The 26,755-nt window shown below is 40.5% G+C and overlaps 1 protein-coding gene across 1 annotated transcript; it reads right to left on the bottom strand.

Moving 5' to 3' along the window:
- Positions 1-9,244: 9,244 nt before the first annotated feature.
- LOC308636342 (uncharacterized protein) lies at positions 9,245-25,656 on the bottom strand (the record flags this gene model as incomplete). Its single annotated transcript, XM_081271757.1, has 4 exons — positions 9,245-9,649; positions 24,526-24,829; positions 24,984-25,121; positions 25,622-25,656. The coding sequence occupies 4 exons, from the start codon at positions 25,654-25,656 to the stop codon at positions 9,245-9,247; spliced, it is 882 nt and encodes a 293-aa protein (XP_081127883.1).
- Positions 25,657-26,755: the final 1,099 nt, after the last annotated feature.

Genomic DNA, 26,755 nt, shown 5'->3' with positions numbered 1-26,755 from the left:
TCTTTGTAGCAATTTTTTCTTCCTCATTTGTTAGGGTTGTCTATCTTTAAAAATGTGTTGACTTTTGTAAAAGACTTTTTTTCACAAATTGAGGCATTTTAAAGATTATTTAACCCTATAAAGTATATTTGAGTAAAAGCATTTACTTAATATTGCAATTTTAGACCAACTTTGCATTTCTGAAAATAAGCCCATTTGGGTTATTATGGCACTGGATTTGACTCATTTATATATTATTTGGGATATATACTGAATTTGCATCCCACAAATTTATTTCCCCGTTTTCACTGTTTTCCTTTCCATCTTCTCTAATCAAGTCAATTCTAAATGAGCCCAAATTCCCTATGCTCCTATGATCCAATTTGGTCTTGATGTGGCTGTCTGTACTAATGTTCCCGAAGGCATACCCGTGCCCTTACATACACTAGCAGTGTTATTGCAGAGGATGGTATGGAATTGTCCCAGTGATCTATTTCTGGTACATACCCATCATGGCAGAAATTCCAGGAAGATGATTTTGCCAAATTGCTGAGCTTTGTTACGTACTTAAAAAAAAAAAAAAGATAACAAACTCCAGATCAATTTTCTCAAATTAATGCTTTGTTATTTCTAAACAATATCATGTTGCTCTGGAGAACATAGGTGAAGAAGTGACTTTAAACTCAAATGATAAGAGGAACTTCCTTGCAGGATAAGGGAGCATAGGCTCAGCCCACTGAAAAGCTGAGAGAAAAGTGTCATTGGGAAGCACAATCAAGAAGATGGTGGTATCCGGTTGTCCCCAGATCAACTGAGACATAAAACAAAAGCGCCCCTGTGATTCTTTGAAGAAAGACATACGACTCTGGGTATCACAAATAGACAAATAGACTGGAGAAAATAAAGGCCCTTATTTACAAGAAAAATTATTATGCTTATATGATATGTGATAACATAATTAGCTCTTAAATGTCATGTAAGGCAGGAACAGAATGAAAGGGTTACACTAGCAATTACGAAATATCACATTTTTGGCTGTAAACTCAGCAGCCACAAGATAAGAACATAGGAGAGATCAGATTACCCTTAGAAAGAAGAAATTAAAGTGGTCAGGGTTAGAAGAAATCACACTATCCTGGTTAAGGATTTTGTGATATCAAATGTGCATTTCTCAAAGGCAGTGGGACGGTCCCTCACAGAAGTCAGTCTTGGGAGGCACAATGGAATAGTTGGCAGTGCCCTGTTAGCAAATCACAGACAAGAGTATGATTCCTTGATATTCCAGTTCCTTAGGCAAAACCAAGAATTTTTCTCTCATTGCCAAGATGTCAAAAACAGTAGAATACTATCCCAACATGGCAATAAATGCAATAATAAAATATTGTATTTGGATACTATTCAAACAGACTAAAGTCATTGACAAATATATGGAGAAATGGGAACCCCACTATGCTGGAGGAAATGTAAAATGGTGCAGGAGAATGAGAAAACAGTATGGAGGGACTTCATAAAAGCAGGCACAGAGACACCATAAGATCCAGCAGCCCCGTTTCAGGGAGTTTAGGTAAAAGAAAAAAAATGAAATCAGAATCTTGAAGACATTATACTCCAGTGTTCATGGCAGAACAATTAAAGACAGCCAAGCCATGGAAGGAACCCAAATGTCCTCTGAGTGACAGTGGATCTAGAAAATGTGTCACAAACATACAATGGAATACTAGTCATATATAAAAGAGAAGGAAATCCTCCCCCTTGTACTAATATGCATGACAGGAATTCTAATGAGACCCTTGCAGACAAATTGCTGAGTTTCATTATGGAACTGGACCCATGTGAATAAAGTCCAGAACACTATACTAAAAATTGATACTGATTGCTTTTACACCACATGGTATTATCCTGGAGAACATGAGTGAAGTAGGGCCTTTAGCCTTTAACTCAAATGATAAAAAGAGGAGCTTATCTGCAGGTTAAGTAAGCATCACCTCAACCCACTTTGATGCTGGGAGAAAAGTTTCATTGGGAAACATGATCAAGAAGCAGGTGGTATCAGATTGTCACCCAATCAAATGACACATAAAACAGGAGAGTTCCTATGATTTCTGGAACACAGAACTTTCAGCAGGATTATAACTCTGCATGGAAGATTTAGAGGCTCAAAAGTATTGAATCAGAAGCCCGATGTGTCAAAAATATATTTGGACTTGTATGACATGTTAATATCTTAATAGTCTGCAAACATTACATCAAAGAGGAACTCAAGGAAAGTTCGCATGAACAAATCAGAAGCATCCCATTTGAGATGAACACTCAGATGCCACAAGTCAGGAAAATAAGAAAGATAGGAAAGTATAATTTCAAAGTGACACTAGTAGGAGCACATTTATTGCAAAGGCACCTCAAACAGAAAAAAGTAGCTTCCAGATTAGAAGCATTTACTCTAGCCTGGTTGGGGATTTTGTGAGAATAAATATATATATATTTTTGGAAAGCATTGGAGTGGTCCACTAAGGAGGTCTGGAGGCTTGGGGGCATTGGGTTGGAAGAAATGGAAAAGATGGCAGTGTCCAGCATCTCATGGAACAGGGGAAAGACATTGCGCCCTAATCTTTTAGTTTCATAGGCAAGACGAAGAATTTTGTCCTGATTGCATGAGATGTTGGTAAACAATGCATGTCATCCTAAAATTGCAATCGTTGTGCATCAGAATATTGCGTCTGTTTATGCTAGAAAGTATCCAATGGAGTCAGGGGTTTTACAAGGATGTGAAGAAATTGAAAGCCTATTACATTGGAGGGAATGTCAAATGGTGCAAGGACCACTGAAATGAGTATGGCGTTTTCTCACAAAATCAAACACAGAAATGCCGTATGACCCAGCAACCCTACCTCCAGGTGCTTGTTTGAAAGAATGAAATCAGAAACTTAGGGAGGCATCAGTACTCTCATGTTCATGGCAGTACTATGAATAATAGCCACGTTGTGGAAGCCAGCACACCTGTCAGCTGATGGATGAATGGCTCAAGAGCTTTTGCCAGACACCTACAATGGAATAGTACTCAGCCTTAGAGAAGAAGAAAATCCTCCCCCTGTGCTAACGTGGTTGAACCTTTGGATTCTCTTCTAAATGAACTAAGCTGGTTGCAGAAGGCTATACACTAAAATATTCCACCTATATGAGGCATGTAAAAGAGTGAAATTCACATAAAGAAAGAATAGAGGTGTGGTTTCAGAGGGTGAAGGTAAGTTGAGGCAGGGAGCAGAAAAGCAATATGTATGACATTCAGATTTATTTTTTTGGTTCTGAGGATCAAATCCAGGGATGTCTTACCACTGAGCCACATCATCAGTCATTTTTATTTTCATTTTGAGACAGGATCTTGCTATTTAGCTTAAGGTCTCATTAAGTTGTGGAGGTTGGGCATGGACTTCCTGTCTCAACCTCCCAAATCGCTGGATTACGGGCACGTGTCACTACTCAGCTGTTTGTAGGCTATGTCAGTTACTCAAGATAAAGAACTTCTATGAAGCTTCAGTAGAGAGTGTGATGAAATAACAACGTGTTTTGCACCTAAAATGTATGAAACATAGGATTCTCATGTCAGACATTCTCAGCATAGGAGAATAAAGACAGACAATATGAATGAATAAAGTTCCAAAATTTTATTAATAATTTATAAAGGTTGTCTGTACCCAGGCCACTGAAGTTGATGTTGACAGGAGAAAGCAGCATTCAGGAATATAGAGAACAAGACAAAAAGAAACCATTAACTGTAACGATGAAGGAGCAGTTGCATATTCCTATGACATTCTTCTGAAGAAGTGTGTTCCTATTTTCTTTAGATGAGAGGTAAACATCTTGGTCTCAGATTTTCAGCCATGACAACACTTTGCCATCAAAGATATATTAAGCAGACACAAAATGCACTTGGCCTAAGGAAGAAGAGGACAGGAGTGGAGAAGTCTGCACTCCCTTGAGGTGATTCACATGCTGTTACAAGGGTGACTGTGAATTTCTGGTGACAGCTTGATGATCTTCAGCCAGGTAAGAAGAGAGTTATTGCAGGAATGGAAAGGCAGTTAACAGGAGTCTGTGCAAACCTTGGTCCTTAGGGGGTTGATCATGGGCAGCAAGGCTGACAGCAGGTGTCCACACAGCAGCAGGGCTGGCAGCAGGGAATGATGCAGCAGCTGGGGCAGCAGCAAGGCTCACAGCAGCAGCTGACCACACAGGTTGGTTTGCAGCAGGTGGTCCTGCCCCAGGTGGTTTCACAGCAACTGGGTGGACAGCAGGGTGTGCTGCAGCAGCTGGTGACACAGGCTGGTTTCCGGCAGGTGGTCTTGCAGCAGGTGGTTCTGCAGCAGGTAGGCTTGCAGCAAGAGGAGCAGCTGGAGTGGGCCATGGTCTGAGGTGTGGAGGGTGGGATCCTGTTCACAGGTGAGTGAGTTTGCACAATATGATGACTCCTTGCAATTGAGCTCTTTTATCCCAGGGGCCTCCAGAGTTTGACCAATGAACAGCTCTTCATCTTGTTGTTTATGTTATTTTCCATATTCAGTTTGTTAAGGAAGTTATACTGTAAATGGGATGAGTGTTGTGAAAGTGTTTAATCTGTTTCTTAAGAGGGCCTAACTCACAGGAACTGTTTCCAGATGAAAGGAAGACAGTCACCTCATTAGCATCCTTGGTGCTCTGAGCATCATTTGGGTCATGTGGTGGCTCCTGCTGCCCTGGGAGGGTCAGGGCAGTTGGTCCTCTGGAGATTTGTGTTTGGGGGCTGTATTCAGATTAGGAAGTGTCTATGGGAGGAGCTTCTGTATTCACAGAGATGAACAGAACACGTGTTTATCCAGAGCATCCTGACCAAAGACTTCTAGAGGCATCTGTCTCTGTCCCAGCTCTCCCACCTGTGTGTCCCAGTTGTATCCAAGGTACATCTTAAGAGGATGTTTGACACGTGGTTTTCCATAGCAGAGCAGAACCAGAATGTGAGAGCAGATACAGAAGTAGTACATGGTGAAGAGCCAGGTGTGATGGGTGTGTGGATGACCATCTGTCCTGTTATCCAGTCCTGAGGGCTCACCAGGATGAGCCTCTGGGACACTCTGCCACACTAGCCCTGCAGACTATGCCAATCAGGATGAGCAGGTCACTGTAGTCCCCACCAGCATGCCAGCAGGGTCGGTGATCTTGGGTGAGGGATCTTTCCGTTTTTCCTCTGTTTCTGCCTCTCTGTTTCTTTCTCCTCCCTTCTCATCTATCTATTGCTTTCTTGCCTTCTTCCTATTCCATGAAGAAATTATCTAAGGTGAGATGGTACCTAATTTATCTGTGAGGACTCTTGTATTTAAAACGTTTTTACTTCTACCATTTCATCCAAAATAATGCATGTTATTACTTTCCCACTTGATGTAATATCTTAATGTGAATGCGTGCATGTCTCTATTAATGGGTTAGGAAACGGACATGAACTTTGTTCCCTACAAATCATATCCTCTCACTCATCCCCTAAGAGGGCAGATCCCTCTCTTGACTTGTCGCCTTTTGGGGCAGTTTTGGCTTTTTTCAACTCTTAGGTTCTTCAGGATGGTAGAAGTATTGGATCTCCTTATGAGTGTGAGATTCATCAGTATAGTTATCTACGGTCTGTTCATTCTCAGTGCCATAAAATTTCCACTGAGTGAAACTGATACAATTTATTTGTTGGTTGTCCTCTAGATGAGCATGTGGCTTTCTTTTAAAATTTTTCTTTATTGGTATGTGGCTCGTATAAATGTTTTTGCACAGAGCCTGTGGTCATGCAAATGATATTTCTGGTGGATGCAATCCTGGGCATAGAATTGTTCATACAATTCTCATATTGAAAGATTTATTCTTTTCTTTGTGGCTGTCTTATTCATGTTCTCTCAATTTTTTTTCTTCACCATTTTATTTTGGGGAGATTTGTGCTGGTGGATTAGAGCTAGGCTATATTTCCATTTCTATATGCTTGCTGGGTTGAGATTCAAGCAGAGAACGTACTTCTTATTAGCCAGTTGGGTGGATGAAGGAATTCTTTGTAATTCACTATTGAACAGTCAGACTCAGAAATTCAGATGCATTGAACAATGAACTAGGAAGTATGTAGCTGATTGTGGTAACAACACTGGTTTACTGCAAATAAGGGGGGGGGGAGAGAGAGAGAGAGAGAGAGAGAGAGAGAGACAGCAGGCAAATTTGGCACAGAAATCTCATGGAACAAAAAAGCAACATGACCTCAGCTGATCCAGAGGCTGCACAGCCAACTGGTGTTTGGAAGGTGTTCTGTGTTTCATAACTAGTAAATGGAGAGCTGAGGAAGGAGTCATCTTGAAGAGGCCATGCTGCAGCTTGCTTGTGCATTAGCTCGGAAGACCATTGCAAACCTTGGGGTACAGTCTAGCCAAGCACCCACCACCTCTTTCCCTGAAGTCTGGTGGCTGACGTGACCACCTGAAGCTGAAAGGCAGGAGTGATCACTTTCAGGAATTCAGTCTGGGAAGGCTGTATTATTCTTGGGCAGCGGAATGTATGAGAACTGGGGATGGTTGGCTACCCTGCTCTGTGAATATAGTTCTCCAAGGCTCCTGATATCCAGATTCCCAGCACCGATCAGCATCTGCCCAGTTCTAGGGGTGTGTTGATCTAATGTCTCCAGAACAGATGTCTCTGAAAAATTCTCTAAAGCTTAATTAGAGCTAAGCCCCAGCCACAGGACCTCCCAACTTAGAGTTCTGTAGAAGCCTTGATCAGCAATGCTCTGATTATTCTACATTTTTCAGTCAATGTGATGAAAAGTCTGGAGACCGTTCCAATGTTAGAACAACCTTGAGTTTATGAAAACAATTTAATGTGGTCATGATCACATGCATATGAGACACTGGATTTGACTCAGTTCTATTCTCAGCAGGATCTATTCTGATTGGCATTCTACAAATTTATTCTTTTGTTCTCACTGTGTTTCCTCCACCTTCTCTCATGAAGTGAGTTTCAAAGGAGCTGAGATCGCTACTCTCTCTTGACATAATTTGGCCTCAATGCAACTCCATGTCCTGCACTTCTGGAAGCTCTCTCCTGCTAGTAGAATGCACTACGTCAGTGCTCTGACAATGCCTGCAAAGAGATCTACAGTGTTGTTTTCATTTGGTGCACTGGGAAACTCCAAGCCTTCTTTTCTGAAGCACACACCATGGAGAGGAATTCTCAGGAGTCTCTTGAATACAAACTTCTAGTTTCATATCACCTGAACAAAGTTCAATCCATTTATGAAAAATAATAATTGCCATTTCTAACCAAGATTGTGTCATTCTGCAGAACATGAATGAGGAAGTGCTATAGCCCTCAACTCAAATGATTGAAAAAGTAATTTACTTGCAGGATAAGTGAGTATTGGCTCAACCCACTGAAGAGAAGCAGGGGAGGTTGTCATTGGGAAACATAATCAGGAAGCTGGTGATACCATTTTGTCTCATGTGAACACAGACTTTTCACTGGGCTTATATCTCAGTTGTGAATTTGGAGGCTCAAAGTATTGAAGCAGATAACACTAATGAACATGAAAATGTAGCTGGATTTGTAAGACATGTCATATCCTAAAGGACTCTACATGTTATGTCAAGGGAAAGTTTGCACAAAGAAATTGGGGGCATCACATTTTGAGTTGACCACTCAGATGCCACAGGACATGCCACCAAGGGAGGGGAGATCATTCTTGGAATGTGGAACTTCAAAGTGACATTAGCCGGAGCAGAGTCCATTCATTGAGGGCAAAGAGAAAGATTGGCTTTAAGATTAGCAGCATTTCCCTAGCTTGGTTGAAGATTTTGTGAGAATGAGTATTTCTTTTTAAAGACAGTGGGGTGGTCCACCATGGATGTTTAGAGACATAACCGTGACAGAAAGGAAATGTTGGCAGTGTCTAGTTGAAAATAGCACAGGGAAGGTACATTGTTCTTTGATTTCGAAGTCCATTAGGCAAGAAAAAGTGTTTTATCCCAATTGCATGAGATTTCAATAAACAGAGGCATATCATCCTAACATTGCAATCATTGTAGTATTGGAATATTGTTTCTGGATATACTACAAAGTACTGAATGCAGTAAGGGTTTTGACAAGGTTGGAGAGAAATTAGAAACCTGCAACAGGGGAGAGAATTTCTCATGATGCAGAAGCCATGGAAATTAGTACAGAGTTTCTTGAAAAAATCAGCCATAGAAATACAATTCAATCCAGCAATCCTATCTCCAGGTACTTAGGGGATGATAAATGGGATGATAAACTTGAAATGATATCATCATTTTCAGGTTCAAGGCAGTATTGTGAACAACTGCAAGGTGGGTGTGGAAGCAATCCTAGAAATCTTTGGGGGAGGAAATGGAAAAGAAAGTATGGCAGAAACACACACTGGAATAATATTCAGGCTTAAAAGAGAAGGAAATCATTCCTCATGTACTAATGTGGATGAACTTTAGCTCTCTCTCCCTTCAATGAACTAGACCAAATATAGAAGGACAAACAACATGACCTACCTATATGAGGAATGTAACATAGGTCAACTTAGATAAGAAAAAAAAAGGGGTAGTGGATTCCAGAGGCTGGAGTCGGTGGAAGTAGGAAGATGCCTGTCAATAAATATGCCATTTCGATTATGCAAGATGAGCAACTTCTAGGGATCTGTGGTACAGATTGGATATAGTGACAACTTATCTTTCAGTTAAAAATCTATTAAGCATGTGATTCTCACATCAGGGGTTCTTAGTGTCGGAAAATAAAGACAGACATAATGGAATGAATATTTAGTATTTATTAAGAATTTCTGAAGGATGGTTGTACCCAGGGAGGCATCTAAAGGTGACAATGACAGGAGAACATAGTATACAGGAATCCGGAGAAGAATACCAAAGAAATGATAACTGTAAGGTAAAGGGACAGTGGTACACAGCTGTGGAATTCTGAATATGTGCGTTCCTGTGTTTCTTAGATGGAGAGGTAAAGTTCTTGGTTTTACAATTTTAGCCAAGATCACACTTTTCCATCAAGGATCCTGAAGTAGGGTCAAGATACACAAGGCATAAGGAAGGAGAGGAAGAGATTAAAGAGTCTGCATTCTCTCAAGGTCATTCACAGGGTCTTATGTTGGAGCCAGTGAATAGAATTTCTGGTGCCAGTATGATAGTTTTCAGTGAAGGTTAAAAGAAACTTCCTGCAGGTTATGAAGAGTTTATGCAGGCAAACTTTGAGGAGTTGATCATGGGCAGCAAGGCTGACAGAAGCTGGACACACAGCAGAAGGGCTGGCAGCAGGGTGTACTACAGCAGCGGGTCACGTGGGTTTTTTTGGAGCAGTTGGTCCTGAAGCAGGTGGTTTGAGAGCAAGTAGGAGGGCCGCAGGGCTGGCAGCAGGGAAAGATGCAGCAGGGTGTGCTGCAGCAGCTGACCACACAGGTTGGTTTGCAGCAGGTGGTCTTGCAGCAGGTGGTTTCACAGCAAGTTTGGGGAGAGCATGGCTGGCAGCAGGTGGACAGACAGCTGTTTTTTTTACAGCAGCTGGACCCACAGCAGCTGGGTGGACAGCAGGATGTGCTGCAGAAGCTGGTGACACAGGCTGGTTTCCAGCAGGTGGTCTTGCAACAGGTGGTCCTGCAGCAGGTAGGCTTGCAACAAGAGGAGCAGCAGGAGGGAGCCATGGTGTGAGCTGTGGAGGGTGGGATCCTGTTCACAGGTAAGTGAGTTTGCACAATATGAGGACTACTTGAAAATCAGGCTCTTTTATCCCAGGAGCCTCTAAATTTTGAACCAATCAGCAGCCCATTTCCTTCTTGTTGTTATTGTTATTTTCCATAGTTGGCTTGTGTTTGTCTACAAAAATTTGCTATGCAAATGTGATGAGTGTTGTGAACGTGTTTAATCTGTTTCTTAAGAGCGTGTAAGTCATAAGAACTGTTTCCAGATGAAAGGAAGACAGTCACTTCATTAGCATCCTTGGTGCTCTGAGCATCATTTTGGTCATGTGGTGGCTCCTGCTTCCCTGGGGGGTCAGCACAGTTGTTCTAGAATATTTTTGCTTTGTCTATGTTCAGATTAGGAAGTGTCTATGGGAGGAGCATGATGCTGCTGTATTCACAGTGAGGAAGAACACATGTGTTCATCCAGAGGATCCTGACTCAAGGCTGGTTGAGGCCTCTGTCTCTGTACCAGGTCTTCCACGTGTGGAAGAGGATGGTTGGCATGTGGTCTTCCATAGCAGAACAGGACCAGAAAGTGAGGGTAAAAGCAGAAGCTGCACATGGGGATGAGACAGGTATGGATGGATGTGTGGGTGGCCATTGGTCCTATTTTATCATTACTGAGGGCTCCCCAGGATGACCCTGTGGGACTTTCTTCCACATGAGCTTTGCAGACCTAGGAAAACCAGGATGTTCAGGTGAATCTGTTTCTCATCTGGGCACCAGTGGACTCTGTGATCCTAGGTCAGGACTTTCCTCTGTCTTTCCCTCTTTCCTTTTATCCATGTCTCTTGTCTCTTTTTCTCCCCTCTTTTCTCATTTCCTGTGCTGCTTTTTTGCCTTCTAATCAATTTCATGAGGGAATAAAGATTAGGTGATATGGTACCTGATTTATCTACGAGGACTAATGCATTTGAAAATATATTTAGATCTCCCATTCTATTCCAGAGGAAACAACTTATGACTTTCCAGGTTGGTAATGTATTCTAAAGTGAATGTATTCCCTGCTGCTATCACCAGGTTAGGAAATAGAAATGAACCCATTGCCTACAAACCACACCCTCTCACTCATCCCCAAAGGGATCTAGCTAATCATTCTGTTGACTTATAATCTCGGTCAATTTTTGTTTTTCTCCATTTTAGGATCATCAAAAGAATAGAGTAGTTAGGTCTCTATATTAGGAGTGTGCCACTCATTATATGGTCCTCTTCAGGTTGTTCATTCTCAGTGTGTAATATTTACACTGAAGAACTTGACACAATTTGCTTGTTTGTTGTCCTCTAGATGAACATGTAGCTTGTTTGTAGCTTGGGACTACTCAAATTTGTGCTGCTATAAGTGATTTTGCAGAGTCTGGGCTCACATGTATAAACATTTCTGGTGGATACACAACTAAGTATAGGATTGTTTATAGAATTCCCAAGTGGAAAGATTTATTCCCCTCTTTGTGGAGGCCTTCTCCACATTTCACTGGATTTCTCCTTAGATATATTATTATGTATACACATTTCATGTTCCAATTCAAAGCTTAAATTTTCACTGCATCATTAGTATTGACAATGTTCTAATTTCTTATGTGTTCCTTATATTCGAACACTCTGATGATTTCTAGTACCACATTGTAGGTTTTTTAGGGGATGGGCAAATGGTCAGACAGTCATGTCATGAAAAAGGACATTCGTTTGGCTCACTTTAGCATAGTCTTTCTATTTTCCATTTTTCTTGCCTTGGCCCAGCGGTAGACCATCTAGTACAATTGTGTAGCAGATGGGTACTTTTGTACAATCTCAGTATAGAAAGGAGAGCTCTCAACATTTCCCCATTACATGTGGTCCTCCTTGTCCTTTAAAGTCCTTTAAACTCAGTTGTGAATTGATCTGTTCCTGGACTATTCTTTGTTGAAAGGCTTTGAATTGCTGCTTCAATCTTAATGCTCAATATTGGCCTTCTTAGGTTTTCTATATCCTTAGTTAAATTTGGGTAGATCATATGTGTCTAAACATGTTAACATTTTACATCTTTTCCAGCTTATCGAAGTATTATTTTCAAAATAGGTCCTAATGAACATCTGTACTACAGAAATATCTGTGGTAATAACTCCTTCTCATCTCTCATTTTGTTGATTTAGTTCTTCTCTTTCTTTTGGTGAGTTTGGTTAAGATTGTATCAATTTTATTTACCTTTTAGAAAATTAATTCTTTGATGCAGTGATCTTTGTAATTTTTTTAAATTATCAATTTTATTTCTCATCTATATTATTTGCTGTCTTTTATAGGTTTTAGAATTTGTTTATTTGTGCTTTTCTAGTGTCTGGAGATGTAACATTAGATTCTGGGATCTCTCTCTCTCTTTTTTTTTAAATGTAAGCACTCAATGCTATAAACTTTCCCCTTAGATCTGCCTTCATACAATCCCAGAAATTTTGAAATGTTTTAATACTGTTCTCATTTGTTCCTAAGAACTGTTTGATTTCTCTCTGAATTTATTCTTTGACATATAACTGTTTCAAAAGTTCCTCAGTTAATCACCATGTGTTAAAATGGTTTATGTTTTATACTTTGCTATTGATTTCTAATTTCACTTCAGTATGACCTGACAGTATGGAAGAAATTATCTCAGTTTACTTTTTGTCCTAAAATATGCTCAATTTTAGAAGTGAATTCCATGTGTGGGTAAGAAGAAAGTCAGTGTGGTTGCTGATGGATGAAGTTGTTCATTAGGTCCATTTGATTAACAGTATGCCTAAATTCTGAAGATTCTTTCCTTGGTTTATGTCTGTATGACCTATCTATTGGTGAGAGAATTGTGTTGAAATCATCCACTATTATTGTAGAGGGGTCATTTGAGTAGGGGTGCACTGATATTTGGGTCATAAATATTTACAATTCTTATATCATGTTGGATGATTCTCTTAACCAGTAAGAAGTGTCCTTCTTTTTCTCTTCAGATTAATTTCAGTTTGAAATCTACGTTGCCAGATATGAGCATAGCTACTTCTGCTTGCTTTCATTCTCCACTTGCTTGCTATATCTTTTTCCATATTTTCACCTTCAGCTTATGGATGTCTATGACTGTAAGGTGAGTGTCTTGTAAGCAAAAAATGGTTGGGTCTTGGGTTTTAATCTGTTCTACCAATCTATGTCTTCTGATTGGAGAGCTGAGACTACTTACATTCAATGTTATAATATAGAGATGATTTTTATTTCCTGACATATTAATTTATTATGAATTTGCTTCAATCTTGATTCTCCTTTACTGAGTATTCTCCTAGTGAGATTCATCCATTTCCTGGCTCTGGTATTTCTAGTTCATCATTGCTGCTTATAATGCATCATTATGTGTGTTCTGTAGTGCTGGTTTACTAGTTATAAATTCTATTAGTTTCTTCTTTTCATGGAAGGTTTTTAATTTCATCTTTAATGCTGAAGAATAGCTTTTTCTGAATGTAGCAATCTTATTTAGCAACCATTATCTTCAGAACCTGGTAAATATTAATCTAAGCCCTCTTGACTTTTGGATCCTGGGCTGTGAGCTTAGAAGAAGCTTATCTTAAAGTATAAACTGCTCTTTTTCTATTGCTGCTTTTAAAATTCTATCCTTCTTCTGTATATTCATTTTTAAGTATAATGTTCCTTGATGAGGATATGTTTTGATCTTGTCTATTGGGTTATAATGTCTCCTTTATTTGGATTTTCACCTTATTCCTAAGTTTTGGGAATGCTAAGTGAAGCTAGCCAATCCCTAAAAAACAAATGCCAAATGTCTTCTTTGATATAATGAGAGCAACTAAGAACAGAGCAGGGAGGAAGAGCAGGAGGAAAAGATTAACATTAAACAGAGACATGAGGTGGGAGGGAAAGGGAGAGAAAAGGGAAATTGCATGGAAATGGAAGGAGACCCTCATTGTTATACAAAATTACATATAAGAGGTTGTGAGGGGAATGGGAAAAAAACAAGGAGAGAAATGAATTACAGTAGATGGGGTAGAGAGAGAAGATGGGAGGGGAGGGGAGGGGGGATAGTAGAGGATAGGAAAGGTAGCAGAATACAACAGTTACTAGTATGGCATTATGTAAAAATGTGGATGTGTAACCGATGTGATTCTGCAATCTGTATTTGGGGTAAAAATGGGAGTTCATAACCCACTTGAATCTAATGTATGAAATATGATATGTCAAGAGCTTTGTAATGTTTTGAACAACCAATAAAAAAAAAAGACAGGGTTTTGCTAAGCTGCTTAGAGCCTTGCTTATTTGCAGAATCTAGCTTTGAATTTGTGATTCTTCTGCCTCAGCCTCCCAAATTCTAGGATGACAGGTGTGTGCCACCATGTCAGGCTGTATTTTCAATTTGATTTATTGAGTTTTTCATTTTCAGTGTTTCTATATGTTTATTTTTCTTTCATTATCTCTATCTCTTTATTGAAATGATCTGCCACTTACTACTTTTCTCTTACTTCATTCCTTAGATGTACTTTTAGTTCATTAAACATTGCAACTATCATTGTTCTAAATTCTTTTTCTGATCTTCCTCTGCTGAGGTGTCAATGGGGTCAATTTTTCTCATGTTCTGAGCTATTTGAAGTAACATGCTCTCCTGTATTGTTAGTATTTCTACCCACCTGCTTGTATTACTATTGCTTCTACATTTATATAAAGGGCTTTGGGTAAACTGCTTTCCCTTTACTATATTATGTGTCCTGGATTAGGTGAGAATCTTGTCAATATTTTTACTCAGTTTGACCATGGTACTATGTTAAGGCTTTAGCACCACATTGAGAGGTGGTACCAATCCTATGACTATAATTCCTTGGCAACCAAGCCATATACTAATAAACCTTAAAAAATTTATTGAGCATATTCTTCTGCAGTCCACTGATCTGATTGGCAAATGGAAGTGAACTTTTTTTTTCCACAAGTTGAGAAATTAGGTAATAAGAAAAGTAAAATTGCTTTTAGACTATTTTTGGTTTTCTGGTCAGGTAATCTCTCAGTTCTTTGATTCTGGATTGTGAAAAAGTCAAGACATATTGCCTATTTCCACTCCCTCCATCTTCTGAGAGACTATTTATTTATTTATTCCTTTTTTTTGTTTTGTGAGGTTTTGTTTTTTTTTTTTTTAATAAAGTCGGTTCTTTCTAAGTTTCAGACACTGTACAGTTTGTTTTTTTTCTCAAGTCTGACCCACAGTGATCCAACTTGTTAGGAGAGTATGTATGCAGATTTTCACTCCCTTCTTGCCCTGCTGGTTCTGATGCATCCCTCCTTTTGGTAGCCTCAGACCATGTGGAGAGGAGAGTAGGATGTGTCAGCCTTTCTCCAGCCTTTTTAAGGTTTGAAAGGAGTGACTCAGGGGTCACCAGATTTGGTGTGAATTTAATTGGTCTCAGTTTCCCAACCACCCCATTATTAGCCAGGCTCCTTTTCCCACAGCTCTGATTGCCTGTTTGAAGGGAAAGAGTCCTTGACTCTTCTCTGCTTAGTAGACTCAGTTTTTCAGGCTGCGTTGCTGTTTTGATTCACTCTTAAGGAGCTGCTATGATGATATACATTCCTCTGATCCACCTTATTCCATTCCCCAAAGGGATAAACTAAACAGATGAAAAGGATCTTAAAAATACAGTTCATTAAGAGTGAAGAACTATGAAGTCAAAAGGAAGAGGTCTACCACGCGGCCTGCGCAGTGGTTTCATTAATGAGGTTCTGGCATTAAGTTAGTTAGAAGAGATCAAAATAAAACACACAGACAGTACCTTATTTTATATTGCTAGGTCCGAGACGGCTCGTTTCCTTGGTCCCCGCCACAAGCCGCCCAGCAGGGCAGCGAGGATTACTCTGGGCTAGCAGGAGAGAGAGAGAGCGAACACGCCGGGGAGTAGCCTTTTATTTGGGGGGACAAGAGATTCAGGGAGAATTCCATCCAATGAAGGTTGAGGGGGGGGCTGTACTCCAAGGTCAGGGTCAGTGATTGGGTCTCCAGGGTCAGTGGTTACGCACACCCCCACACGGATGGGCTCTCTCATCAGGAAAGGGTCGGGATAACTCCGACACAGCCAGAGTGCCTCAGGCCCTTAACGGGAGTCACCCAATCACGTGTCAGAATGGCTCCCCACATATTCCCCCTTTCTTTTCTTAACAATGAGGCGCCGGTTCACTCTCTGGAGTCCCTGGATTCTTGATTGGAAGACTCGCCATCCTATAGTTACAATATAAAAGAGAATTAACAGCAAGGAGAATAATCCAATAAGGTACCAAGCGGAGTGTTTAAGAATATTTCCAGGGTTGAATCCATTTAACTCCTTCAATATTTGGTTAGCCAAAGAAGAAGGATCTGAAAAATCAGCTCTATTATTTTGAATGTCTTGGATATGGTGATGAAGTTCCAGAATATCCAAGCTATTATTACTATTTTGCCAAAAGCCTAATAAATGGTTTTTAACCTTCTCCCAATCCCAGAGAGAAGCATTGTACTTGGCAGCTGTAACACATACATACTTATAATTAGCATGGCATTTAAGCCTTTCCTTAAATTTTAAGGCTGAAAGTTCATTACCAATGTTTATAACAGTCGCCTCTAAGGCGTTTAACTTAGTCTCAATCCTTTCATCAATATTTACTTGATTACGCAGAGCCTTGGAAGTATTTTGAGCTAAATTATTAAGAAATTTTGCATGCTGAATATTCTGAGACAATGTCAGAGATGCAGAGACAGTTGAGGCAATAAATGAGACCAGTGCTAAGACATCAACAATTATGACTCCAATAGCATGTTTAGGTCTTGTTAGCTGGGCATGAATTTGCTGCAAGACTTGTAAACCAGCATCAGCATACCATGGCTCTGAAATATTAGCAGGTAATAAAACAAAAGAGGGCTGATGAAGTATTAGCACTCCTTTTTCTCCATTATACCTAGAAATACAATTAGTTAGGTTGCACTTATTACAAGTAATAAAATATCTGTCATCTATCCATTTAACTTTTACATTTCCAATAATTAAAACATAAGGAGATTGGACACAGGCTCTTAAGCCATAGCAAGATCCCTCTTTACAGTTCTTGCCAACAAATTTTGGTAAAGGTTTGTCTGAAAAATGTAAATATTCTGAGGCAGCAATTAAACGCCAAATATCTTTTTGAACACCTCCTTCACTATAAGTCAAAATATTACTAACAAATCCTGCAGGTGTCATAGCAGAATCTCTTCGTAATTGTCTCTTATCAATTTTTGGAGACCAGTCTAAAATATACCCACTAGCTTTAGACACCTTATGTTGTACAGGAAAGGTATTTACACAATCCATCCATTTAGGAAAGGTGCCAATTTCAATTATAGAACTATTTGGACAGTGGGGTACCGGTGGAGGTTTTGCAGAAATGACTGGCTTGTTATGGGAAAGTCCCATCTTAATTACTGATCTAGTATTAGGTTTTAAGTCTCCATAAATAGAATTATTTGTCAGTCTAGGTTTACCAATTGCTGTCTTTTCTTCAAATGATACTTTCAGACAGCCAGCATGTTTATCATGTGACCAACATAAAGGCAATTGGGCACTGTAGCCAGAATAATTAAATCTAGTCACATGATTGGGAGTAATATGAGTATCTGTAAATCCTCCCATCATGAATGAGTCATTAGTAAATACTGGAATAGATTCTCCAGTCCACACAGCTGGGTGTACCAGGGGTGGATCTGGGAAATATGTCCAATAAGTGTCTACTTGATTCCCTTTTACCTGACAGCCCAGTAGGGCAATTATTGTCGCTACCATCAAGACTGGGGTCCTGTTCTTTCCTAGGCGTCGAAGTATTTGGGAAGCCTGGGTTGTCAGCTTCTTCACATCTTTTCACGAAATCAGCTTCTCGGCTGGTTCAATTTGGTCTTTCTTCATCCTTTTCCGATATCTCCTCCTTCTGGGTTGTGGCTCCTCTGGGTCGATCCTCAGTCGCTTGAGTCTGGGTTCTATCTCCTCCATGTCTGATAGCACGTTCAGGCACCCAGATAGGACGAAAAGCACCTTCTGGAAAAATACAAGCATGCCCTCGGCCCCATGATATTACCGGATCTGGGCCCTTCCATTGACCAGTCTGTAAATCTTTCCACAGAACTCTGCCTAATGGGCCTGTCACTGAGGGAGACATTTGTCTCTCAGCAGCTGTGTGACCTTCTGTGTCACAGTTTAAAAAATTTAAAACAAACAAGGCATGATTAAGGCTATTTTGGGGAGTCATTATCTTATCTCCCCTTTTCAATTTTTGTAATTGAAGCTTAATAGATAAATGAGCTCGTTCTACAATGGCTTGACCTTGGGGGTTATAAGGAATTCCTGTTTTATGATTAATTTGAAACTCTTGGCAAAATTGTTGAAAAGCAGAGCTTACATAAGCTGGAGCATTATCTGTTTTAATCTGCATAGGACACCCTAAAACGGAAAAGGCTGCTAAGCAATGAGAAATTACATGTTGAGTATTTTCCTTAGTACGTGCTGTGGCAAAAATAAATCTAGAATAAGTGTCCACTATGACATGCACATAACATTGCTTACCAAATTGAGGAATATGAGTTACATCCATTTGCCATATCTGATTTGGTTTTAATCCACGGGGATTTACCCCTGATGGCAGAGATGGAGTGTGAATAACACACTTAGGGCATTGGCTTACAATCTGACGAGCTTGTTCTCTGGTAATACTAAATTTTTTACGTAAGCTAGAAGCATTTTGATGATGCAAGGAATGGGAAGCTAGGGCACAGTCATATGAAGACATCTGTTGACAAAAAGCTACTAATTTATCAATTTTGTCATTACCTGCAATTAAAGATCCGGGAAGGCTAGTATGTGCTCGGATGTGTCCAATAAAACATGCGTACTTCCTCATTAGCACTGTCTTTTGTAAATTATGAAATAATTCAAATAACTCCTGTGATGAAGTAAACCCAATAACTGAGGTTTCAATATTTTTGGTAATTCTGACTGCATATAAGCTGTCAGAATAGATATTAATAGGCTCATTTGAAAAATAATCTAAGGCACAAATCAGAGCTTGGAGCTCTGCCCTTTGAGCTGAAGTATAAGAAGTTTGTATTACCTCTGTGTGAACACGGCTGAAGAAACCTGCCTTACCAGAGCTGGAACCATCTGTGAACACCGATAAAGCTCCCTCTATTGGATGAGAATGTACAATCTTTGGAAAAATAAGTGATGTTAATGATGCAAATTGTACAATCTTATCACGAGGATAATGGCTATCTATCTGCCCAGGAAAATCTGCAAAAGCTATCTGCCATGAGCTAGAGGTTTGAAAAAGCCAATTAGTCTGTTGAACAGAAAATGGAATAATTATGATATCAGGCTCAGATCCAATTAATTGTAAAATCCTAGTTCTACCCTTAATTACTAATTGAGCTATAGAATCATGAAAAGGAATTAATGTTTTTTGAGGGGTATGGGATAAATAAATCCATTCTATAATCCTAATCTTTGCCATATGGCTCCTGTTGGGGTATGCTCAGTTGGAAATATTAATAAATACATTATTTCTTTAGGATCTATTCTAGTAAGCTGTGCATTTTTAATTGCAATTTCCACTTTCCTTAAGGCTGCCTTGGCCTCCAAAGTTAGTTGACGTGGAGAGGTTGGAGAAGGATTTCCTTGTAATATCTGGAATAAAGGACTTAACTCAGAAGTAGTTAACTTTAAGGATGGTCTTAGCCAGTTAATATCTCCTAATAATTTTTGAAAATCATTCAGGGTACGTAACTCCTTAACTCTTATCTGAAGATTTTGAGGACGGATTGTACTTCCTTGAATTATCTGACCTAGATATTGAAAAGGAGATACCTTTTGAATTTTTTGAGGAGCTATACATAAACCCATTGCAGTAAGTGAGGTCTCTAACTGAGTAAAAATTTCTGAAAGTACTTCTGGATTAATATGAGCCAATAGTATATCATTCATAAAATGAATAATATATGCATCAGGGAAGTTATTTCTAATGGGATCTATTGCCTGATCAACATATTTTTGACACAGTGTAGGACTATTACGCATTCCCTGAGGAAGAACTTTCCAGCAGTATCTTTTAACAGGTTCCTTAAAATTAACTGCTGGGACAGTGAAAGCAAATTTTTCACAATCTTTAGGATGTAACCTTATATAGAAAAAACAGTCTTTTAAATCTATTACCATTAAGCTATAATCTAAAGGAATGGCTGTGGGGGAGGGAAGTCCTGGCTGTAATGATCCCATAGGCTGAAATATCTCTCTTAGAAGCCTTGAAAATCATTAGGGGTTTGTACGGAAACTGTGGTTCCGCTCCGGTAAAATTAAAGATGGCGGCCCCCATGGTCGGCATGGAAACTGTTTGTTTTGCTCCGGTAAATCTAAAGATGGCGGCCCCCATGGCCGGCGCGATGACGTCACACTGTGCGACCGTTCTTGGAATTCCCGGGCTCCCGCCAGGAGGAAATGCCGGCGGCGGCGGCGGTGAGAAAGCGGGCTGATCCCAGCCCGCGCCATCTGAATTCTCCGCAATGGGTCGGAGAACATCTTGACAGATTTTATTTGCGTTCTCAAAAGCCAATTGCCTAACTATAAATTCGCTAGCTCCTGGGTCCCCGATGGACTTGTTCGCAGCCTGATACAGTCGGGCTACGAAATCTGAATAAGTCTCACTGGCACCTTGTCTGATTTTGGTAAGAACTAAATTGGACTGGTCCTTGGGGACAATTTGCCTCCAGGCACGTTTTGCACAATCAGTTATTTGATTGTACACTACAAAATCATAATTTAACTGTCTTTCTAAATCAGCAAAATCTTCAGTCCCTAAAAACATCGTTACTGGCGTTTCTATGCCCTGTCTCCTGTTCCTTTCTGCTTGTTCATTACAAAAATCAGTCCAGTAAGTTTTCCAAAGCAAGTAATCTCCCCCGCTCAGGCAAGATCTGGCTAAAAAAATCCAATCACTAGGGGGAAGGGGTTGTGAGCAAATATTTTCTATCAGACTCTGAACAAAAGGCGAATTTGGGCCGTACGTTTCACATGCATTTTTCAATTCCTTGATAGTTTTAAAAGGGATTACAGCATGAACTCTAACTCTCTGATCTTGTTCATTAGTTTGCTCAAAAACTGGAAAGAGGTGAAAACCAGTAGTATCCTCTCCCATTTCTTGAGTCTTCCTAATACCTTGCTGAACTGGGGTAAGAAAAGTCATCTTTAATTCAGCACACCTGTTAAATTTGGTCCTTCTAGCAGGTACCGGCCGAATTTTAAAAGCTTGGGCAGGTGGTGCTAAATGCAGTCTATTAAAATTTCTCTCTAAGTCCTGAGTTTTTATGTCTAATTCTTCTTCCTCAGACTGTGAGCTGCTATTAGACTCTGTACTATCACTATTTGGAATTTGGGTTTCTAACTCACGTGGTTGAGAAGAAACCTGAGCCCCTCTAGGAGTTTCCTCTGTATTTTCCTCTCCAGGAAGATTGTTTACCACTCCTGGAGGGCTCTCCAAGATTAGAGATGCTTCTTCTTTATCATGCTGTTCTGTACAATCTGTCTGCGGGCTAGCTTGCACAATTCTAACCTTTGTTTTAGCTCTTAGCGCTTTTGTTTTAAAATGGCTCAAAGGAAAGGAAATTAATTTAGCTTCAGGCTGATTTTCCATTTGAATAGACCTAATGGCTCTTTGAATACCTTTCAGAAGGTCTTCTGGCGGCCAGGGACTCTGGTCCATGTATTCAAAGAGACAGACTTCTAGGGCTGTCCAAGTTTTCTGTATATTCTCTATACCTCCAGGTATTTCAGTAGAAAGACAAACTCTCTGTAACTTTCTTCCTAATTTCTCCCAAGTAAGTAAATTTGGAGACTCTTGGTCACAAAACCAAGGACAATATTCACCTACAATCTTTAAGAATTGCAATAAGTGAGTTTTCTTTATCTGTTTTCCTTTCTGATTAATTATACTGTCTAAAATAGTTAGATACATTTCCTTATCCGAAGAAGTAGAATTTCCCATTTTAAGTAATTTAATATCTCTTTCCTTCAATATCTCCCGGTACTTTTGTGACCCAAATGTCACTTCTTCCTTTCTCTTATCTTATTTCTTATTTTCCTTATCCTCTTTATTACTTTTGTGACCCAAATGTTACCTCTTCCTTTTCTTTATTCTTTATTCCTTACTTTCCTTTATTTTCTCTTTATTTCTTTTCCTTATCTTCCTTTTTATTCTTTCCCTTAATCTTTTTAGCGCGCGCTCCCACTCAATCTAACTAATTCAGAATGCCCCACGTTGGGCGCCAATTCTACCACGCGGCCTGCGCAGTGGTTTCATTAATGAGGTTCTGGCATTAAGTTAGTTAGAAGAGATCAAAATAAAACACACAGACAGTACCTTATTTTATATTGCTAGGTCCGAGACGGCTCGCCTCCCTGGTCCCCGCCTCAAGCCGCCCAGCAGGGCAGCGAGGATTACTCTGGGCTAGCAGGAGAGAGAGAGAGCGAACACACCGGGGAGTAGCCTTTTATTTGGGGGGACAAGAGATTCAGGGGAGAATTCCATCCAATGAAGGTTGAGGGGGGGCTGTACTCCAAGGTCAGGGTCAGTGATTGGGTCTCCAGGGTCAGTGGTTACGCACACCCCCACACGGATGGGCTCTCTCATCAGGAAAGGGTCGGGATAACTCCGACACAGCCAGAGTGCCTCAGGCCCTTAACGGGAGTCACCCAATCACGTGTCAGAATGGCTCCCCACAAAGAGGGAATATCCAAAGGGGAGAAAGTTAAAGAGAGGTGGCATGTGAGGCCATAAAGAGGGAGGAGAAGGAGGAGGAGAAGATGAAGAAGGAGGAGAAGGAGGAGGAGGAAGAGGAGGAGGAGGAGAAACATTTACAAGGATGTGGAGAAATTCAAACCCTGCTATACTGGAGGGGATATTTAATGATGCAGGAGCCATAGAAATTGTTATATAGCTTTCTCACACAGACACAGATGTTCTGTCTAATCCAGCAACCATACCACTGGGTATTTAGGGGAAAGAATGAGATCAGAAGCTTCTAGATACATTAGCATTATCATGTTCAAGGGAGCGCTAGGAACAAAAGCCTAGCTTGGAAACAACCCAAATGTCTATTGATGGAGGAATGGGTCAAAAGAATATGGAAAAATCCTACACTAGAATGCTGTTCAGGCTTAAAAAAGAGGGAAATTGGGCTAGGGATGTGGCTCAAGTGGTAGCGCGCTCGCCTGGCATGCGTGCGGCTCGGGTTCGATCCTCAGCACCACATACAAACAAAGATGTTGTGTCCACCGAAAACTGAAAAATAAATATTAAAAATTTTAAAAAAGAGGGAAATTCTCCCCTATGTGCATGGGCCAAGGCTTCTCTCCCAATGAATTAAACCAAGTACAGAAGGACAAATTCTACAGGGTTCCACCTATATGGGCAGTATGTAAAATAAATCAACTCAGATAAGAAAAGAACAGAGTGGTGGTTTCCAGGGAGATCAAAGTGGGACTTGCATATAAAAATAGATATGCCATTTCCATTATGGAAGATGAATAACTTCTAGGGATCTTTGGTACAGAGTAGGATACAATGACAATGAATTTGCACTTAAAAATCTATGTAGCCCTTGATTTTCACCTCAGGGTCTTATAGCACAGGCAAATAAAAAGAGATAATATGTTGAAGGGTATCTAGATTGGTTCCATAGTTTAGCTATTGTGAATTGAGCTGCTATAACCATTATTTGGCTGTGTCACTGTAATATGCTGATTTTAAGTCCTTTGGGTAGAAACTGAGGAGTGGGATAGCTGGGAAAAATGGTGGTTCCATTCCAAGTTTTCTGAGTGGATAAAGAAAATGTGGTATATATACACAATGGAATATTACCTATTAAAGAAGAATGAAATTATGGCATTTGAAGGTAAATGCATAGAGCTGAAGAATATTATGCTAGTGAAATAAGCCAATCTCCAAGCACCAAAGGCCAAATGTTTGCTCTGGTATGTGGATGCTATTTCACAATAAGGGAGACGTTAGGGAAGAATGGATTAGGTAGAGGGCAGTGAAGGGAGGGGAGAGGGATGGGGTAGGAAGGATAGTAGAATGAATCAAATATTATTATCATATATATATATATATATATATATATATATATATATGATTACATGACAGTGTGATTCTATACCATGTACAATCAGAAGAATGAGAAGTTATACTCCATATATGTATGAGTCAAAATGCATTTTACTGTCATGTATAACTAATTAGAACAAATAAAAAAGATAGATAATATGGAATGAATAAAGGTCCAGTTTTTATTAAGAATCTATGAAATTTTTGGCAGTACTTAGGCAGGCAACTGAAGGTGACTATGATAGAAGAAAGTAACATACAGAATTATGGAAGAAAATACAAAAGAAATCATGACTATAAAGATGAAGGAACTGTTTTATACAGCTATGAAATTCTTCTAAAGAAGTGTCCTATTTTCTTTACATAGTGAGATAAAAATTTTGGCTCCAGAATTCCAACCAAGATCATAAGTCCCCAACAAGGACCTATGAAGATGGTCCAAGTTCACAAGGTGTACGGAACAAGATGAGAGTGGGGTGGTCTGCACTCTTTCAAGGTGATTCACAAGGTCTTACATGAGGGATGATGAACATAATTTCTGATGACACTGTGATGGTTTTAAGCCAAGGTAGGAGGAGAATTGGTGCAAGTAAGGCAACAGGTTGAGAGGAGTTTTTAGACACTGGTGTTTGGGGAGTTGATCACGGGCAGCAAGGACGGCAGCAGCTGCACACACAGCAGCAGGGCTGACAGCAGGGTTTGCTGCAGCAGCGGATCACATGAGATTTTTTGGAGCGGGTGGTCTTGCAGCAGGTGGTTCTAGAGCAAGAAGGAGGGCAGCAGGGCTGGCAGCAGGGGATGATGCAGCAGCTGGGGCAGCAGCAAGGCGCACAGCAGGGTGTGCTGCAGCAGCTGACCACACAGGTTGGTTTGCAGCAGGTGGTCTTGCAGCAGGTGGTTTCACAGCAAGTTGGGGGACAGCAGGGCTGGCAGCAGGGAATGATGCAATAATTGGGGCAGCAGCAAGGTTCACAGCAGCTGGGCTTACAGCAGGGTGTGCTGCAGCAGCTGACCACACAGGCTGGTTTGCAGCAAGTGGTCTTGCAGGAGGTGGTTTCACAGGAAGTTGGAGGACAGCAGGGCTTGCAGCAGCTGGACCCACTGCTGGTTTTACCACTGCAGCTAGACCCACAACAGCTGGGTGGACAGCAGGATGTGCTGCAGCAGGTGTTCCCACAGGCTGGTTTCCAGCAGGTGGTCTTGCAACAGGTGGTCCTGCAGCAGGTAGGCTTGCAGCAAGAGGAGCAGCAGGAGGGAGCCATGGTGTGAGCTGTGGAGGGTGGGATCCTGTTCACAGGTAAGTGAGTTTGCACAATATGAGGACTACTTGAAAATCAGGCTCTTTTATCCCAGGAGCCTCTAAATTTTGAACCAATCAGCAGCCCATTTCCTTCTTGTTGTTATTGTTATTTTCCGTATTTGGCTTGTGTTTGTCTACAAAAATTTGCTATGCAAATGTGATGAGTGTTGTGAACGTGTTTAATCTGTTTCTTAAGAGCGTGTAAGTCACAAGAACTGTTTCCAGATGAAAGGAAGACAGTCACTTCACTAGCATCCTTGGTGCTCTGAGCATCATTTTGGTCATGTGGTGGCTCCTGCTTCCCTGGGGGGTCAGCACAGTTGTTCTAGAATATTTTTGCTTTGTCTATGTTCAGATTAGGAAGTGTCTATGGGAGGAGCATGATGCTGCTGTATTCACAGTGAGGAAGAACACATGTGTTCATCCAGAGGATCCTGACTCAAGGCTGGTTGAGGCCTCTGTCTCTGTACCAGGTCTTCCACGTGTGGAAGAGGATGGTTGGCATGTGGTCTTCCATAGCAGAACAGGACCAGAAAGTGAGGGTAAAAGCAGACGCTGCACATGGGGATGAGACAGGTATGGATGGATGTGTGGGTGGCCATAGGTCCTATTTTATCCAGTACTGAGGGCTCCCCAGGATGAGCCTGTGGGACTTTCTGCCATGGAAGCCCTGCAAACCCAGCCAAACCAGGATGAGCAGATGACTCTATTCCCAACCTAGGTACCAGCACAGACAATGTCTTGGGTCATGATTTCTCTCTCTTTTTTTACATCTTTCCTTCTGCTTCAGGTTCTGCTTCTTTTTTCCCCTCCTTTCTCACTTGGTTCCTTGCTTTCTTGCCTTCTTCTATTTCAGGAGGGAAGTTAGATTAGGTGAGATGGTACCTGATTCATCTGCAAGAAACACATGCTGAGAATGTTTTTAGGTCTATCATTCCATCCACAATAGGGCAAGTTATTTTTTCTCAATGAACTATTCTAATGTGAATTCTTCCTTCTACTGCTGTCGGGTAGGAAATAGAATTGAATCCCGTTCCCTACGAATCCTACCCTCGCATGCATCTCCTACGGGAGCTGATCACTTGGTTGACTTGTAACTCTGTAGGTTAATTTGGGCTCTTTTCATTCTTTGGTTCATCAAAAGAACAGTAATGTTGGATGCCTTTGGGTTATGAGTGTGAGACTCATCAGCACAGTCATGTGTAGCAAACTCATTCTAAGTGTTGTAAAATTTCCACTGAATGAAATAAACACCATGTACTTGATTGTCCTCCAGATGGTCATGCAGCTTGTTTGTAGACTGGAATTTACTCAAACTCATGCTGCTATGTTTTTGCACTGAGCCTGTGGCCGTAAACATTTATGGTGGATACACAACCAGGTCTAGGGTTGTTCATATAATTCCACATGGAAAGATTTCTTCTGTTATTAGTACAATCTCATCCATTTTTCTCTACATTTTTTTCCTTAGATAATTTATTGTGTACACATGCTGTATGCTAAAATTTAAAGCTTAATTTTTTACTGCTTAGGGAATATGGAAAGTGATTCATATTTTGTATGTTTTTAAAAAATATCTGTATTTCTTGGTTATTTCTAATAGT

This window comes from Spermophilus citellus, assembly GCF_964194105.1.
Source record: "Spermophilus citellus genome assembly, chromosome: 17".
NCBI lineage: Eukaryota > Metazoa > Chordata > Mammalia > Rodentia > Sciuridae > Spermophilus > Spermophilus citellus.
Note: the sequence above shows the minus strand (reverse complement) of the source record. Positions and strands in the feature narration are given on the sequence as shown.